The sequence below is a fragment of the Cynocephalus volans genome, chromosome 1 (assembly GCF_027409185.1).
Source record: "Cynocephalus volans isolate mCynVol1 chromosome 1, mCynVol1.pri, whole genome shotgun sequence".
Taxonomy (NCBI): domain Eukaryota; kingdom Metazoa; phylum Chordata; class Mammalia; order Dermoptera; family Cynocephalidae; genus Cynocephalus; species Cynocephalus volans.
In genome coordinates, this window is record NC_084460.1 from 189,405,422 (window position 1) to 189,424,173 (window position 18,752).

The 18,752-nt window shown below is 56.1% G+C and overlaps 2 protein-coding genes and 1 pseudogene across 2 annotated transcripts in view; 1 reads left to right on the top strand and 2 right to left on the bottom strand.

Moving 5' to 3' along the window:
* Positions 1–1,617: 1,617 nt before the first annotated feature.
* The window catches only part of TSPEAR (thrombospondin type laminin G domain and EAR repeats), a 147,902-nt gene continuing 130,767 nt past the window's right edge, over positions 1,618–18,752 (top strand). The window contains exon 1 of the mRNA XM_063077935.1: positions 1,618–1,702. Within this exon, the coding sequence (XP_062934005.1) occupies positions 1,618–1,702 (85 nt within the window). The remainder of the gene's footprint in view (positions 1,703–18,752) is intronic.
* Positions 8,810–9,580, bottom strand: LOC134372515 (keratin-associated protein 10-3-like; annotated as a pseudogene).
* LOC134372504 (keratin-associated protein 10-7-like) lies at positions 16,176–17,219 on the bottom strand. Its single transcript, XM_063089987.1, has one exon. The coding sequence runs from the start codon at positions 17,217–17,219 to the stop codon at positions 16,176–16,178; it is 1,044 nt and encodes a 347-aa protein (XP_062946057.1).

Genomic DNA, 18,752 nt, shown 5'->3' on the forward strand with positions numbered 1-18,752 from the left:
CGTCCTTTGTCTTTAGCTTCTTTTGGGGACGGTGTCAGTGTCGTCCTTCCTCTCATCAGATTTAGGCTGCAATGAATTGCACGGTGTGTGCGGGAGTGTCTCGCAGCTGCTGAGGTCAGTGGGGGGCGGGGAGGCAGCCTAGTCAGAAATTCACTCTCCCTGTACTGTGTGCCCAGCCAGGCCTGAGCCGGCAGGGTTGGAGGTGAGGGGCTGGGGTGAGGGAGGCACACCCCAGGGTTCACGGGGACTCTGGGAATGGGAGTTGTGGGTAACAGGAGCCTTTTCAAGTTCTTTGTTGGACTCCAGTTAACTGAAATCTTACAACTAGGATGCAGATTATGAATTAGTATTTGTTGAAGGGTGGGGGATGAGATGGGGAGAGAGAAAGGAGGGAGACAGAGGGACATAATGACTCTCTCCACTCTCGGGGGCCGTCTCATGGAAGCTGGAGCCTTCAGTGCTGTCGGGAGCCTCCCTCCCCTTCCCCCTTCTGTCCCTGTCTCTGGCCCACTCAGTCTCCCTCCTCCCTTTCTGCCCACCCCCACCCCGTGTCTCTCTCTCTCTCTCTCTCAACAAGCCCTAATGACAGGGTCCATGCTCTTGGCAAACGCGTGCCGTGTCAGACGCAGGCTGTGTGGGGAGGGCTCCGAGCAGGGGCTTTCTTTCTCTAACCAGGAAGAACATGCATTTTGGGGGCCTATGAAAGGGGGTCCCACTGAACCACGGAAAGCTGCCGCCATCCAACTGGGTGGCCGGGGCTCCACACAAGCCACATGAAGCCTGCACTGGGTTGTATTTCAGAGGTTTCTGCGAGTTATGTTCGAGCACAATGTCGTTTGCAGAAGGTAGGAGGCAGGGCATTTTTAAAAAAAGATACTCATATTTAGTAGCTGTTCCGCCTCAAGTAGCATTTCGCATCAGCTGCAGCTGTGAGAGGTCAGACCCAGCGAACCCTCAGCTTTTGATGAAATGACCATTGCTGAGGACGAACCGGGCTGTGACGTCCCCTCCCCGAGCGACACTCACCCCCTCTTTCCCATTAGCTGTTCCCTTTAAGGACCATCTTCCCTCCAGAGGGAAATTCCTGAAACCCAACAGTTGACAAACCCACACACCCTCGGGAGGGCTGGGCACCAGATAAAAAGCCCTCTGCGCTAGCCCGGCCCCTCCTGGGGACGCTGCCGCTGCTGCCAGGGGACCCAGCAGAACGCCTGCCTGCCAGCTCACTGGCCCTGCCGTGGTCGCCTGTCCCGCAGTTCTAACAGGCAGCAAGTCTGGAGTCTGCACCTGAGGAAAACAGGTTTTCTAAGTTTTTCTGGTTTGTTCTCAGCTCTCTGCTGAACAGTCTATTTTTGTCTTTCCTTTGGGAAAATGCGCTTTGCCAACGACTAATCCCAGCCCGTGCAGAGATTGTTATCAGCTGTCACCTGCACAGCACGACCCAAGCCCATCAGGGAAATGAAGAGATAAACTGGCGGGCTACAGCCCCAATCTGCCAGGGCCACCTGCCTCCCTCAGGGGAGCAGCTAGAAGGTTTGCTGCTGCCACCAGGGCTACCTCTGTACTCCCTGCAGGCTGAGCGGAGTCCCTGGATGGAGCTCGGGACTCAAGTCCCTCATGTCTGCCCTGCTGATGTTCTGTGTCGCCTTCCTGCCCCTGGCTACCCCTGGTGGTGGGGCCCAGCGTTGGGAGCCCTGCACAGGTAAGGCAGGGACATGGGGGCGTGGGCCGGTGTACCTCACTGGGGAGCTGGGAGGGGTATAAAAGTCACTTTCTAACAAGATTCAGGGTCACTGGACTTCCGAGGAGTTAAAGGGTGCAGCTGGCACCCTCAGAGGCAGGTAGAGGTGGGAGGAGCACAGGTAAGATTAAAGAGAGCAGGGCAGGCAGTCACAATAGAAACGCGGTTCTTCAAAATGCTAGCCGGGCTGTTTCAAAGAGTTAACCAGCAGTGATCTGAGGCCTTTCACAAGTAGTTACCTGCTTGGCCTCCTGGGGAGGGCCTTACACCTGCTTTAGGAATGAAGCTGTGGCCGCCCCAGCACCCCCAAGCTGCACTTAGCAAAGCGAAGTGCCACCCCCACTGGGCCTGGTTCTGTCCCTAGTGAACGAGAAACATGACGCACAGGCACAGCCCCAAACACACCCACAGTGAAGAGTGCGGTCCTTTCAGGGTTTAGCTTCCACCTGAGTGGAGAGCACCTCCAGTCCCTCACCCAGGGTGGCCACAGCGAAGCCTAGAGGTGATTCTGTTCCTGCCTTTTGAGAAAGGCCATTTAGGCTTCCTAGTGACCATGACATCTTAGTACCTTTCTAGGGTTTCTACCAAGGGATTTTATTTATCAAGCCAAAATTTCTTTAAAAAGTAACAGGAAAACTAGACTTGGAGACTAGAAACCCAGTTACAGGACAGTCAGTGAGTGATGCCAGCACTGGGGACTTTGCCGAGAGATCTGGGCAATGTGATTGTCAGAGGCAGGTGAGGAGATGGTTGATGTGTGGTTCTGATTTTATTTGCAAATTACTCATCCTGGATGCCTGGAATAGTCTAAGCTTCCTCTGTGCACCAGGCTATAGCTCCTCAGTCTGGTGGCACTTGGTTCCAATGACACCACCAGGAGATGACCCATGATGATCCAAGTTTGGAACGCTGGCCCACATGGGCGGTGGTGATGAGGTCTACAAATGTCCCCAGCCACCTAGGAACAGCTGGGGCTGTGACTTCACACCAGCCTCCAGGTCATGCAGGTGGGAGGCAAGCGGTCCCTGGGGGTACTAGGGCAGCCGCTGCCCATGGGTGTCATGGGAAGGACTGGAAGCCCCATACCACCTGGGCTCCCAAGGCCCCTGCACCTGCCCAGGTAATCACCTTGGAATGGGTGGTTCTCCCTTGCCATGTAGGTGTCCAGGCCAAGCTTCAGAAGGCCCCAGTATAGGGACAGAGCTGTAGTCTCAGCACACATCAGTCCTCCCTGTGGGGATGAGTCACCAACGTGTATTTTCATGTTCCCTTTAGTGCTGGGAACAGAATCAACCTGCACAATAATAATAAAGGTTATTTATAAAGCCCGCCTCCTCTCCCCTGCAGGTATGTTGCGAATAGTTAAAAGATGACCCAGTTATAAATACCACGAACTAGGGCAGAAAGATAAAAGTCAAGTAAATAATATTGAGCTAAACTTGGAACACTCCCAAGAGACTTGCATAATGGCCAGCAAGGGTTTCAAATCATTTTTTAAAAATCGCTTTGGTTCCATTCAGTGTTGAAAAGCACACATGTTCACGTGTTAGGGTTATGTGTGTGCACTGTTGGATTCTGCTGTCCTGCCGGCCTCTGCTCCTGGGGACTGTGCCACCACGTGTGCGAGGTGCCAGGGCCTGGCTGTGTGGTCTCAGTCTTCCAAGTCCTGGCCCCAGGTCTGTGAGCACAGACAACGTGGCGTGGAGTGGCAGCTGGTGGCTGACACACAGGTCACAGGCAGTGTGGAGCTTTGGGATCTGCATCCATGCTGCTGTGCATCCCCTCTCTTGTGGGTGCTGGGGAGAAGCGGCTGCTTTGATCTCTTGCACTCACTCCCTTCTCTCTTTGCTGTTGTCAGTCAGCTTCCTAGTATTTAGTTTGCAAATAAGGTGACTATCAGGCTTTGGGGAATGCCAGGTGTTCTCAGCCTAGCAGGACTGTGGAGAGGAGAAAGACCGCCTTCACACCTGCATCTCAGGAAGCCTCGACTTTGAGTCTAGGGGATGGCGGGGGCCAGAGTTGCACAGGAGTTGAGAGAGTGGAGGTAACAATGGCTCCAGGACGTCCCCATTTGTGGGCCTCAAGTTCCACGTTGACATGGCTTGGTGTGGGACGCGGGAGCCTGGGGGCCAAGGGAGGATCTTGTCGGACGTGGAGCTGGCCTCTTCCACCTGGCTGTCATAAGAACCAGAAAGCAGCAGTAGTGTTTTCTGATGGCTGAGGTGGGCACGGGGCTGGGAAGGGAGCTGACAGGTCTCTGGTCAGGATTACTTAGGTGCAGGCATATTGATGAGCAGCTCACCAATTGATCAGCATATTGATGAGTTGGTGAGATCAGGACTCCTGACCCCTCTTGCAGGTAGGAGGTGTGGCTAGTTTGTGGAATGGGAAACAGGTTAAATGTTTGGCCAGTGTCTGGTGCTGGACTCTGCCGGACCCTCTGCTGAGGAGTGGAGCCTGGATGCTCGCCCTTCTGCTCGGGTGCGTCTATAGACGGGTCAAGCCTAATCTCAGAGAAAGGTGGCCCAGCGGGCGGTCAGCATAGACAAGGACGGCCGGGGCAGGTGGAGGCAGACCTGGGCAAGCAGCCGTGGGGCTGGAGAGTGGAAGCAGGGGCTCTGGAGCAGAGCAGCGGGGGCTCAGGGCCTGTGTGAGGTGTGTGGGGTGGGCTTCCCCCGGGATGAGTGTGGCAGGCAGGATTCTGGGGAAGGAAGCCTTTCATGAGCTGTTGCCTCACCTTAAGCCACAGTCAGCTGGGAGCTCATAATCGCTGGCCACAGGCCGATCCAGAGGCCAACCCAGGACTCCTGATCCAGGCTGGGTGTGCCCTGGTCCACCACCCCTCAGCCGCCTACCCAGCTGGCCCAGCTGCCTGGGGAATGAAAGGCTGAAGTGCAATTGCTAAGATCTTCCAATTCCCGTAGGAAGTTCATGGTTTCAGGCCACATTCTAGGCATGGGCTCTCAATCAGGGAGTGTGTGGGGGCTGCAGGTGCACTGACAACCCACTGTGGTCAGGGGAGAGACTGATGGAAAGTCCCTGGGGAGCATGATGAGATTCCCCACAGGCTGTAGTGTGCCCCCCTGTCCCCCAGGAGGGGTCCAGGAGCCAATATTCAGGGTGGGGGGGACTGCGGGGGCAAAGGCTTTCTGCAGGTCGAGGGACCCTGGGGTAGGCTGTGTGCAGGAGTGGGGGTGGGTGGGATGCCCTGCACCTGAGGAGCTAGAGGAAGTACTGAAGAAAGGTCAGAAAGGATTTGCATTTAAAAGATTGCTGGGCACGTGAGGGCAACCCAGGAGGCAGCCCTTGCAATTAGGGGGTGGGGACTTCCAGCTCCCCTCTCCCCCCACACGTCTGCTGGCTGCTGCCAGGAATTCTTCCATCCACCTTTGTCCTTTGGGCTTCTTTGCAGGAAGGCTGGTGCTGGAGGGAGGGAATATGAGTCCTGGGGACTCCTAGTCCCTGGCCAAGGCAGGTTCCTGGAAAACACTGTGCCTAAGATGCCCTCTCTTGGCAGTGCTCACTGCACATGATTAAAGCCCTTTGAACATGTGTAGTTTAGAAGCCTGTTTAACTCCTCACCAGTCAGCTGTCATCTGTCCCCAGCTCCCCAGCCCTGAGCAGGGGCCTACATTCCCTTCTGTGCTGGGGGACTGGCAAGGCAGGATCTGAGACCAGCCTCTTTGGAGCACCACACCCTAGGCCACGCCTCCAACCACACACGTGGGCCTGCTCTCTGTGTGTGCCAGGAAGGAGAGCTGGGCAGTCCTGGAGGGATGGGGTGGGAGGACCGAGGCTGAAAGGCCCAGCCTCACCTGCTTGCTGATTTTGGAGGGTTGAGGAGTCCTTGATGATGGGGACAGACTGTTGAATCTACCCCAGCACTTCCAGCACTTGGGGCTTTTAAATATCTATCATTTTTATTTATTTAACCCACTCATGCTCTTAAATGAATGACCCCCTCACTGCAGTGGACCAATGCCTCCATGACCTGTGTCTGAGGAGACCCCCTGACCCCTTACCTTTGTCTCTCAAGCTCACTCACTCTCTTCATTCCCAAGCACAGGAGAGACCCCGCCTGCACCAGCTGGGAGGCTCTCTGCCACCAATGACCCTGCAAGCTGGCACTTGCTACACCCCCATTTCATTTTTAAAATTTTTTAACTATAAGGCCAGGGCATTTTTTCATCCACACAAAAATTAGGAAACTGGGAATATTTATTTTTAGGATGGAGCCTCATACACTATATGCTAGAACTACGGTTTTGATCTTTTAGAGTAAATGGTAGATTTCCAGGCAACCTTTCTCAAGGACAACACCTGGCCAGCCATGTGCAGGTCGCCATTGCTGGGGCTGGGCTAGGCTTCCTGTTGGATGCTCCCCTCACCCCGTCCCCCTCTTACCCAGCCCAGCACAGAGCTCTGGGTCTGGGACTTTGGCCCCCGCGTTGCGGTAGGTGAGGGGCTGGAAGGCGCCCACTTCGCTCCCCTTCCTGCCAAGTCTTGTGGAGTGACGGTGGTGGGGGAGTGGGGTACATGATCCTCGCGGTCACCCCTCCTGTGCCACCTCTGCATCTCCACTGAAGGAGCATCTTTGTCCTGATCCCTGGGGTCAGGGACTGGGAGGCTCACTCAGTCTCCCAGAGACCCTGCCCGCCCTGCAGGCACATCTACGCTGATGCCCCTTGTGTCCCTTCCGCTCAAAAAGCCAGGTGGGGGGAGAGGGTCCCACGTGAAAGCTGGTGCCTTCCAGTCTGTCTTTGTCCTCAGAGGGGCTAGGGGGACCCATCTGTTAATGTCTCACTTTTCATCTTACCCCCAGGTAGGGGCTTGGGGCAGCTTTGTCCTGGGGAGGGGACTTTGTAGGGGGCTCGGGCAAGTCCTACCTAATGGGCACCCGGCAATGTCAGGGGGTTGAACGCACCACCCAGAGGTGGAAGAGAAAAAGGAGAAGTAATACTAAAAACACGGGGACCTCTCCGCCCCCCACCGGCCGGCGTTGCCACTGGCGACCTCTGGGGTGGGAGCTGCCCACCCCTCACCGCGCAGGCCTCACTGTCTCCTGTGAAACGGGTCGACGTCTGCAGGCTCTGCCGACCGCAGGGACCCCGAGGAGGGTCATTCTGCACACGGGAGGACAGCAGCCTGTGCATGTGTACATGTCGTGTGGATGTGTGTGCGTGTGTGCACATGGAGAAGCCCCAGCACACCACCCGGCTGTGACAGCCACTTGGCTGTGACATCTGCCACGCTCTTCCTGCTGTCCACATGTGCGTCTGGGGTCTCCACCACAGCCCACAGCCCGCTACCTGCGGGAGAGGCCGCCCGGTGGGCGGTTGGACGGAGGGACAAAGGGACAGAGGGACAAAGGGACAGAGGGTGTCATGTCTGTCCCAGTGCAGCGGGCTCTGTCCACGGGCTGTGAACTTGGGTGGAACCAGTGCATCTCTGTGGTCATGATACCTGCAGCTGTCACCAGCAGGGCGCTGGCTTCTCCCCTCACAGATTTGTGCCCACGTGTTGTCCGCCTATGGCAGAGACCCCGCCCCTCTTGCTAGTTAATGCCTCAGTGAGAAAGTCCGCATCTCACTACATCGTTTGCTTTTAAATCTACTTCAGTAACTATTTCCACGTGATTGTGTCCCTCGGAAATCTGATGCACCCTGTTTTATGCATTTGAAAACAGGTTTCTGAGAAGGGGCTATTGGGTTTCCCCAACCAGCCACAGGGGCCAGCAACACAATGACAGGCCTGAGTGGGTAGTGTCCCAGGAACTTTCTGGACCCTCACAGCAGGTGAACTGACTTCTCTCACCCTGTCTTCCATAGTAGGAAGTGCTGTGGGAGGGCACAGGTACCCCAGGGAAGCAGGGCCAGGACACCCAACTGCCTCCTCAGCCCCAGAATGCTGGAGGAGAAAGCAGGGCCCTTGTCTCCACTGACGGATTCTCTGGGGATCGCCCTTGTAGGGGGAAGGGGCACTGGAAAGGCTGGCCCAGTCAGGGTGTCCAGACAAGGTTCTCCAGGGGCGACCATTTGAGGGCCAGGTGGTGTCTTAGACTTGCTCCAAGGGTCTTGGGAACGTCTATGCAGGATTTCAGGCCTTCTGGGTTTGCAGCCTGGTGAACCCAGCTCACTCCCACCTGCTGCAACCCACCATGGCAAGGTGGAGTCAAGAGCTAGGAGTGGGTGTGGGAGCAGGGGACAGCAGGTCTGGCAGCAGCTCTGCCGGGAGTGAGGGCTGGGCATGGGAGATGGGGCTCCAGGAAACGTGGGGACCTGGCCAGACTGGCCCATGGGAAGCCCTACAGAGTGGCCTTCACAGGCACAGACAGACAGGGCTGAAGGGGAGCTGGAGGGACCCACCCAGGAGGCTGGGTGACAGCAGAGGCATGGCCCTTGCCCCACCGACTGGGTGTCCTCAAACTGACCAGGAAGAGTGAGGTCTGGGGAGCCAAGGCCCTCTTGATGTGCCACCAGAGAAATCACCACTCGAATCCTCAACCCAAAGCACAGCCACTGAGAGCTGCCTGGAGGTGCAGATGCAGGAGCCCTGGGCTGGGGCAACAGGGGGGACCTTGGAACTCAGCGCCCTTGGAAACGCTCCAGGACATGGCTTGCTCCAAGGTTGCTGAAGCCGGGGATGTACTCATATTAGCACAGTGGGCCAGGAAAAGAATGAAATATAACACTGGGCTGGGAGAGAGCAGTACTCAGAGGCAAGGAGGTGAGTTTACTAACTGTAGCACAAGACATGTAGGGGGACAAACAGCTCAGAGGACGGGCAAAGCCATGGCCAGGGTCATGTCAGCCTTAGGGGAAGGAATGGGGGCTGTGAGCAGCAATCTGGGTATACCTCTCCATGATGCAGGGGCCATCTCGTGTTCATCTGGGCCTGACCTGGAGGCAGCACTGGTGAGCTGGGGTTGTGGGTATGAGGTCAGCGAACTCTCACACTGAGACAGGCAGGGCTTGTGCATGGGTGAAATCCTGAAGACTGTGGTGAGGCCACCAGTGGCAGAGGTGCGGGTGGGACCTCAGCTCAGATGGCCCTGGGGGACATGCTCAGTCAGCAGCAGGACTTCTGGTCTGACTAGAGGCCACAGCAGGCCGGGTGGGAGCATGTGGGGCAGCAGAGCAGGGACACACAGGAGGCCGGGCGGCAGCAGCTGGGCCGGCAGGACAAGGCAGGGGCACAGCGGGAAGGGACGGGCACGCAACAGGCGGTCCTGCACACAGGGCGGCAGAGGAGGGACACACAGGAGGAGGGTCTGCAGCAGGAGGAGGGGCGGAGGCTGGGCTGGCAGCACGAGGGGGCTGGGCAGGGGGCGGCCCCGGAGCAGAGGGGCACATGGCACATGGGCCTGCAGCAGACAGGCACGGAGCAGTCCTGCTGGCAGGGGGAGGAAGTGCAGCAGGAGGGATCACAGCTAGACTGCTGGCAGCATGAGGAAGAAGTCTCTGAGCAGATAGGCACACAGCAGATGGGCTTGCAGCAGACGGTTTTACAACACACGGGCACACAGCAGGCCTGCTGGCAGGGGGAGGAGGCGCAGCACACCAGCTCGCAGCTAGACTGCTGGCAGCACGAGGGAGTGCAGGAGCTGGTGCAGACTGACTGGCAGGGGCTGGGCACACAGCTCACTGGGGTGTAGATGAGGGTCAGGCAGGGGGCCGAGGTGCAGCCGCTGGGGGCACAGCAGGGGGGCTCGCAGCAGCTCTCTGGGCAGTCGTCCACCTGCCAGGAGGAGTCAGAGCAAGAATCACAGGAACCGGGCAGGCAGACCCGGCTGCCGTAGCTCAGGTTGCTGGAGCAGATGGACGTGGTGGACGCGGCCATGCTGGGTGTCGAGCTGGGGAGGGGTGAGTGGGTGAGTGGGTGAGTGTGTGAGGAGTGGGTGAGGTGCTGAGGGTGTGAGTGAAGGTGTGAGTGAGTGGGGCAGTTGGGCTTTTATACCCCTCTGTGCGTGTGTGTTGTCCCCATAAGAGTCTCCACAAGCCTCCCCTTCCTTGTTGGTGTTTGGAGCCAGTTCCTGGGGGGCCCTCTCTAGGGCTGGTTTATTTTCTCAGGAGGTGCCACCCAGCTCGTTAAAGTCTGGCTGTGCGTGGGGGCTGGGCTGGCCAGCCATGCCCAGGTGTACTGAGCGAAGAAGGTTGAGCTGAGACAGACGAGCAACAGCAGTGAGTGGGCCCCCTGCTGCCAGGTGCTGGGGCAAATTGGGGTCCTTGCTCCCTAATGACTTGTTTGTGCCCCATCTCTGGGGCACTCTCCTTTTTCTTGCATTTGTCACCATGTTCCTGCAGATAAAGAGAGGGGGATGATCCTGGGCCAGTTCTGTGACTGTGGCCTGTGGTCCCTGCCTCGGGCTATGGCCTGGATATACGTGTGTGGCCTGGGGACCAGTGGGTGGTGTGTTCTTTCTGCGGACTGAGACTTGTATGCTCTGGCTCATGGGGTTGTGTTTATGGGCAGGGGACAGGGTAGGCCCGAGTCTGGCAGAGCAGCAATCACGACGCTCAGGGATGGGTCCCCCTGTAACTGTGGCTCTCTTAGTGCCCTTGGCTCTGGTTTCAAAGTAGATGCAGCAGCCCGCTTCGTGGCCAGTACCAGCTCAGCAAGGAGTGTGTGGCTGCCCCTGTGGACTGGTTCTCACGCCTCCACTGCCTGCCCAGGAGGCTGTTTCTACATCTCCTCCCGCACCCTCCACGTGCCATACAGACTTTCCAAGCCATTGTCTCTTGCCTGGGTGCTGGGCCACAGACACCCCTGGAGGATACTCACTGGTGGTCCAGGGAACAATCTCTAAATGCTCTGCTGAAATGAGAGTCATGGTGTCTGCTGTCAAGGAGGGAGCGGACAGTAACTACGTGTGCTCAGGGTGCTGGACCCCCGGCCGGAGGAGCAGAGGCAGCCACCCCTGGGACTGAGCTGGGTGGCTCCCACGAGGGTGGGGGAGGTGGTGGAGTGGCAGCAGCAGGTGCCTGTGGGCCAGGTGGGCATGGCTGGCACACCATGGTCACCAGAGCACAGGATGGGAGCCCAGGAGGCTGAGACGCAGAGGGAAGGCGGGTGGGCCTCGAGGCCGTGAGCACCTTCATTGGCCACAGTTGGAGCTGGCTGGACCTGCTCCTTTAGAAGGCTGGGGTTTATTTTATTATAACTTTACATTGTCTCAATGACATTTTAAACCAGATTACGTGGAAATTGTGAAAGTTACGTTTAAGATACAAAGTTTATCTTGTACATTCCTATGAGTTTCCTGTGGCTGCTGTAACACAGTGTCACACACTTGATGGTTTAACACAACGGAATTCATTCTCTCAGTCTGGAGGCCAGAGTCTGAGGGCAGCTCTACCGAGCCGAGGGCGGTGTCGGCGGGGCGTGCTCCCTCCAGTGGCTCTGGCGGAGAGCCCTCCTTCTCTGCGGCTGCTGGTGAGGCCACCCTCGGCCTGTGGCTGCATTCCTTTCATCTCTCCCATGGTCGCGCCACCTCCTCCTATTCTGCGTGAAATCTCTTCCTGCCTCCCTCTTATAGGGACACTTTTGGTGGCACTGAGGGCCCACCTGGATGATCTGGATAATCTCACATCTCCAGATTCTTAGTCAGTAATCTGTAATCAACCTGCAAAGTCCTTTTTTCCCCCTATATGGTCACATTCATAGGTTTTGGGGTGCTTCAGATTGAATTGTGTCCCCCAAAGTCCATGTATTATTAGAAACATAACCCCCACTGGGCCAGTGTTAAGAGGGTGGGAGATCCTATTACAGTTATTGAAAGGTGGGGCCTTGAAAATGTGATTAGATTGTAGGACCATGCCGTAGTGAGTGGGCTAAAAATGGTGGTCAGGGGTGTGGTTCTGAGGGCTTTAAAAGGAGAGCACATGAGGAGCTCTCTCTCTCTTGCTGCGCCATCCGCCAAGTGACACCCTACGTCACTGAATAGAGTCAACAACAAGAACAAAACTCTCACCAGATGTGCTCCCAGGACTTTGGACTTTCCAGCCTCTGAAATTGTAAGCAATATATTTCACTTCTTACAAATCACGCAGTTCCAGGTATTTTGTTGTAAGCAACAGAAATGGACTAATACAGGAAACTGCTACCAGAGAAGTAGGGTGTTGCTTATAACAAATACTTGAAAATGTGGAAGTGGCTTTGGAACTGGGTGTTGAAGAGGGGCTGGAGGACTTTGGAGGTACAGACTAGGAAAAGCCTCACTCTGGTGGGAGTTTAGAAGAGAAGAAAGCCAAGGAAAGTGTGGAACTTCATGAGATGATTGCATGGTGGCGAGCAGAACGCTGATAGAAATACGGACTATAAAGGCCATTCTAAGGAGGTCTCAGACAGAAATAAGAAGGAGCTTACTGCAAATTGGGGCAAAGATCACCCTTGCTATGAACTGGCAAGGAACATGGCTGCATTCTGTTCATACCCAAAAGTCTTATGAAATGTGGAACGCAAGGGTGCTGAACCAGGGTATTTGGTGGAAGAAATTCCTAAGTAGCAAAGCATTCGGGAAGCCGCATGACTACTTGCAACAGCCTACGCTGAGTTATGGCAGAAAAGACATGAGGTAAGGACTGAATTTAAAAGGGAAGCAGAATGTAAAGATTTGGAAAACGTGCATGCAGCCTGGCCATGTGGTAGAGAAGCAGAGAGCATTTTCAGGAGAATAATTCAAGGGTGCAGCCCAGCGACTGTTTGCTAAGGAGATGAGTGCAGAAGGAAGGGATTATCAAGAGAAGGGAAAAAAGACCTTGGTGGCATTGCAGAGATCTTGAAGGCTGCCCTTTCCATCACAGCCCCAGAGGCCTAGGAAGACAGAATGGTCTTGGGGAACAGACCTGAGGTGCCCTGCATGGGCTTGCTGCTCAGGGCTACCTTGGGATGCTCATCTCTGCACCCACCTGCCCCAGCTATGGCTAAATTAGCCTAAGGTGTGACTGGACCTGCAGCTTTGGAAAATATAAGCCAGAAGCCTTGGTGGCATCCACGTGATATTAGGTCTGCAGGCTAGCAACATGCCAGAGCCTCCACCCCCATTTCAAAGGATGTATGGAAAAGCCTGGGAACCCATGGTGAGATCTGTCATAGGGGTGGAGTCACTGCAGGCAGCTTTCACTAGAGCAATGCCAAGCAGAAACGTGGGGTCGGAGTTGGAGCAGAGACACCCCCACCAGTGCCATGCCTAGTGGAGCCGTGAGAGCAGGGTCATGGAGACCCCAGAATTGTGGAGCTACCAGTGTGCAACGCCAGCCTGGGAGAGCTGAAGCATCTCCTAAGACCAGGAAAGCCATAGGAGTGGAGCTGCCCCAGGACCCAACCCCCACACCAGCATGCAGAGGACATTGAACATGGAGTCAAGGTACATGATTCGCCAGCTTTGAGATTCAATGCCTGCCCTGCGGGGTTCCTGACTTGCCTGGGACCTGTTACCCCTTTCTTTTGGCCTATTTCTTTATTTTTTAATGTGAATATGTATCCTATGCTTGTCCCACCATTGTATCTTGGCAGTAGATAACTTGTTTGATTTCACAGTTGAGACTTTGGACTTTTTAGTTGAGACAAGTTAAGACTTTGGTGATGGAATGAATGTATTTATCTGTGAGAAGGACATGAACTTTGGGAACCAGGGGTGGAATGCAGTGGATTGAATTGTATTCTCCAAGGTCCATGTATTAGAAACTTAACCCCCACTGTGACAGTGTTAAGGGGGTGGGAAATCCTATTATGGTCATTGAAAAGTGGGGCCTTGAAGAGGTGATTAGATTGTGAGGACCGTGCCATAGTGAATGGATTGATCCATTTGATGGCTTAATGGCAGTCATGGATGTGGTTCTGATGGCTTGAAAAGGAGAGTTTGTGAGAAGCTCTCTCTCTCTCTTGCTCCACCATCTGCTAAGTGACACCCCGTGTTGCTGAATACAGCCACCAACAAGAACAAAGCTCTCGCCAGATGTGTTCTCTGGACTTTGGGCTTTCCAGCCTCTGAACTGTAAGCAATAAATTTCATCTTCTTATAAATCACTCAGTTCCAGGTACTTTGTTACAAGCAACAGAAATGGACTAATATGTGGGGATGAGGACCTATTCTGGGGTCCACTATTTGGCTACAACACTGTCCTTTCCAAGCACTCCTGTGTTTTACCTGCACTGTGTGTTCTCTATTTCCATCTACCACCTCACCTCTGGCAGCTTTGTAAGATCCATCATGGCAGGTCACTCTGAGAGCCTTGGTCTCCTCTTCTGCAAGAGGGGGTCTCAGCACAGCCAGCTCACAGAATTGTGTGCTCTATATACACCCAGTGCCTGAAGCTTGCCAGTGCCTTGTGAAGGTCAGCCAGCCTCACTGTTGTAATTGGCCATGTTGTAGCATCGTGCTGGGTGGTAAAACTCGAATCTCCTCCAATAAAGCCTGGAAAGAGCCCGCTTGCATTTAGCTGGGAAGTTCCACTGCTGCATCTGTCTGTCTGGCTGGCTGTGGGTTTGACCTGAATGGTGGGGGGCAGGCTGAGGTTTCAGGTCCAATGGGCAAGTCCTTGACCATAAAGTTCCCACTGCCAAGCCCTAAAGTCAGGTTCCACCACTGACTTCGTGGGTACCAAGGACATTCTGACAAGGTAGAGGGTCTCACCCATGCCCCTCGTGACTTCCACTTCCAGGCTTTCAGTTTAAAAGGGGAGCACCAGGATATCCGTTCTCTCAACTCCTCTTGGTTGGAGTGGCTTCCTCTTTCCAGCCCTTCAAAGCTGGGGGCTCCAGGGCAGGCCGGCCACAAGGGCAGCAGGCCGATCCTGTCCACCAGACGGCTCTTGCTCGGGGCTCTGCAGCCATCACAGCAGGGGCCCTACCCCTGCCTGGAAGGCAGACTTTCTCCTGAAGTTATCAAGTTCTCCAGAATCCTTCTCTACCATTGGCATCTTCTACTGGACAAAGGACATAGATTCCGTAGGAGAATTTCCCTGTGTCACAGGGAGCCCTCCAAGATCTTATCCAGTGGACTGGGCTGTCAGCTGCCTTACCAGCTCTGGGGGCTGGTGTCCCTGTCTCAGTGGCCCCTTCTGTAGCCACCCAGAGCCGTGTAGCAAACGAGAGCACAAGTTAATCTGAACTAGGAAGGGAGGGACAGAGGAGGTGGGGGAGGGGTGCTGGGGGGTGGGGCACCGCGGCAGGAGGGGGACACATGGAGAGAGTCAGAGGAGCAGGACAGGGAGCGGGAGCAAGCGTGCCCTGGAAGTCCGGGGTGCATAGTGGGCTCTACAGGGCAGGCTGGGCAGGGACAGGTCAGCAGGGTCAGGACGAGAGGGGTGGCCTTACAACCAGGTCCTCGATGGGTGGCGGTGGGTGGAGGGGGACAGTGCGCAGAGATGAGGAGGGCGTGAAAGGGGTCACCAAGAGCCATTCCTCTGCGGTGTGCAAGGCAGCCCCTGAGCCTGGGGATGTGATCAGGATGGTGGGAGTTCAGTTTTACACACTTTCTATGTTAGAAAAGCCTTCAGGATATTCCTGATCTGAGCGGGAGTCTGGCGGTGGGGGTGCAGGGTCGGGGGAGGGAAGGTGGCCCTTCCAGAGCGTGAGGTGCTGGGAGGCCGGGGCAGCTGAGGCTGGGCACTTGCCCCTGGCCTCTGAGTCCCCCCACCGAGGGGCCAAGGGGCTGAGGGGCCAGACTGCAGGTGGGAGAGTCAGCCTGCTCCACTGTGCTTGGGGGCGGGAGGCTGAACTCTGAGTCCTGCCAGCTCCCACCTCACCCACCCTGACTGACAGGGAGGTTCCAACAAGGGGGGCCTCTAGAGGGAAAAGCCAAGGGCAGTGCTGGCTCCTGTGCCCAGGAGGTGCTGCTGTTGCCCCATCCCTGAGGATTCACTTGCTGGGGAGGCTTCAGGGAGAGGGGCTTGCCTACTGGGATGGGGTGGGGGCTGCTGATGCACCACCCACCCTTCCTGGGACTGGCATGGATCCTGTGGGGAGGCACCAGGTGCCAGGCAGCACAGGTGTGTGCTGGAGCACTGCCCTGGGGCAGGGGGGGGGGGGCGCTGCATCTGCTCCCTGGCCTGTGTTGGGACTGGCTAGCAATCCACTAGAAATGACCAAAAGAAAGACAGCACAGCGCAGCTGGGGTCGCATGCAGTGGAGTTTATTAGGATTCCCAAGCAGGTTTCTAGCACAGCCAAGAGGATGCCCAGTAAATCCACTGGGGCCAGGATTGTGAAAAGTGGTCCCCAGGCTGATGATGGATTGGGACCCCAGGAGAAGTGGAGCAGCAGGTGGAGGCAGGGTCATCTGGAATTCGAGGAGGAGGGTCTGTCCATGCACGCCAGAAGAGACAGACCCTGAGGCAGCTGAGAGGTCAGTAGTGGGAGAGGTGGGGGTGGCCTATAGTGACTAGCAGGCCCTGAAGGGATGTGCCAGGTCAGCAGCAGGACTTCTGGCCTGACTAGAGGCCACAGCAGGCTGGACGGGAGCACCTGGGACGGTACAGCAGGGACACACAGGAGGCCGGGCGGCAGCAGCTGGGCCGGCAGGACAAGGCAGGGGCACAGCGGGAAGGGACGGGCACACAGCAGGCGGTCCTGCACACAGGGCGGCAGAGGAGGGACACACAGGAGGAGGGTCTGCAGCAGGAGGAGGGGCGGAGGCTGGGCTGGCAGCACGAGGGGGCTGGGCAGGGGGCGGCCCCGGAGCAGATGGGCACATGGCACACAGGCTTGCAGTAGACGGGCACAGAGCAGTCCTGCTGGCAGGGGGAGGAGGTGCAGCAGGAGGACTTGCAGCTAGACTGCTGGCAGCACGAAGAGGAAGCCTCAGAGCAGACGGGCACAGAGCAGACTGGCACACGGCACACGGGCTTGCAGCAGACGGGCACAGAGCAGTCCTGCTGGCAGGGGGAGGAGGTGCAGCAGGAGGACTCAGAGCTAGACTGCTGGCAGCACAAAGAGGAAGCCTCAGAGCAGATGGGCACAGAGCAGACTGGCACGCGGCACACGGGCTTGCAGCAGACGGGCACAGAGCAGTCCTGCTGACAGGGGGAGGAGGTGCAGCAGGAGGGATCACAGCTAGACTGCTGGCAGCACGAAGAGGAAGCTGCAGAGCAGATGGGCACGCAGCAGACAGGCTTGTAGCAGATGGGCACGCAGCAGACAGTTTTACAGCACACAGGCACGCAGCAGTCCTGCTGGCAGGGGGAGGACGTGCAGCAAGCTGGCTCACAGCTAGACTGCTGGCAGCATGAGGGCGTGCAGGAGCTGGTGCAGACTGACTGGCAGGAGCTGGGCACACAGCTCACTGGGGTGTAGATGAAGGTCAGGCAGGGGGCCGAGGTGCAGCCGCTGGGGGCACAGCAGGGGGGCTCGCAGCAGCTCTCTGGGCAGTCGTCCACCTGCCAGGAGGAGTCAGAGCAAGAATCACAGGAACCAGGCAGGCAGACCCGGCTGCCGTAGCTCAGGTTGCTGGAGCAGACAGACATGGTGGATGCGGCCATGCTGGGTGTCAAGGTGGGGAGTGGTGAGTGGGTGAGTGGGTGAGTGCGAGGTGAGTGAGTGTGTGAGGTGCTCTGGGTGGTTGGGTTTATATACCTCTCAAGTGTGTGGGTGTTGTCCCCACAAGGGGCCCCAGAGCCTCTTTCCTTGTTGCTGTTTGCAGCAACTCCCTGGGGATGAAGATGCTCATCACTGACCCGTGACAAGTAGCTCAACTCATAAAATTCCCGAGAGGTCAGAGCGGAGCGGGCCACAAAGCCGGGTCCACCCAGGGGGGTGTCAAAAGGGCTGGAGTCAATGCCGTGCATGGAGCACAGGGGCAGGGCAGCTCCTGCTGTCCCCGTGTGTTCATCTTCCCAGGCTTCTTACTGCTGTTCCCCTAACATTTCAACTCTCAGTTGACTTATGAGCATACTTGTTCTTCTTGTTTTGTATCCTCTTCATTTTGGGAGAAAAATTTGCTCCTGAACCCATAGACCAACCAATGAATGGCTTGGGAGCTGTATTTTTATTTTATCAACAGACATTTATGTGTCTTGCCATGTACTGTGAACTGTTCTGAACAAGTTGTAAACATTAGCTTATTAACCCTCACAACAAACCTGTGAAGTCAGCACTGTCATTATTCCCACTGTACAGATGGAGAAACTGAGGCACAATTAAGAACTTGCACAAACGCCCATACTAGCAAGCAGGAGAGTCTGGACTGGAACCCCGGTAGCCTGTGTTCTTAACTGAGGGACTCCGCTGCCTCAGAGAGCAAAGAGACCGCACGTCAGGCTGAGAAGACCAGATTCTGTCGAGGAGCGGGGGGAAGGACGCAGCATGATTTAGAAACAGTGCTGTGAGGTGTATGCGAGACTCTGCTGTGGGCACTTGGAGAGCTGGTACTAGCTCTGAGGAAGGAGCTACTTCTATCCAAAGAGAGAGAACTTGGGCTTATGTACATGTTAGGCAGGTGGAAAATCTTATTGTGAAGGGATATTGCAGTTCAGAGTTCAGAGGGATTGTTCTAGGAGGCTGGAAGTTTCCCTTTGGGGGAGGTAATTGTTTTTAAATTTAAGAACATGACATTCTACAGCCTTTTTGGTTGAGAACTCTGGTGTCCTTGGCCTGATCTCACTTGATACTGAGGTGAAGGGACAGCCGCTTGGCTCTTGGAGCCTGAGTGTGCACAGGCTGTGTGGAGAAGGAAGGGTCCCACATGCTGGGGACCTGCTCTCTGCAACACAAGGCCCTGGTTTGTGGTGGCTGCTGATGTCTGTGGCATAGCTACACCCATCACAGCTGAAGGTTGGCTGGTTGATGGGACGTGGCCATCTAGGTTTATTGAAGTTAGACCCCTACTGTCCCCCAGAGACTAGGATACAAGGGCCCCATCCTTCCCGACAGTGACATTTCGTCATCAGGAATGCTGATCACAGGGCTGCTTCCCAGGTCCTTGGGAAGGACGTCCCTGGATAGGAAGCACATCTCAAAGAGACAGAGAAAAGACTGACGACTGCAGGCTTCCTGAGTAGCTGCTCTGGGCCTCA

Bases quoted from the DNA above. Each gene is read 5' to 3' on its own strand.
- LOC134372504 (XM_063089987.1), bottom strand. From the start codon at position 17,219: ATGGCCGCATCCACCATGTCTGTCTGCTCCAGCAACCTGAGCTACGGC.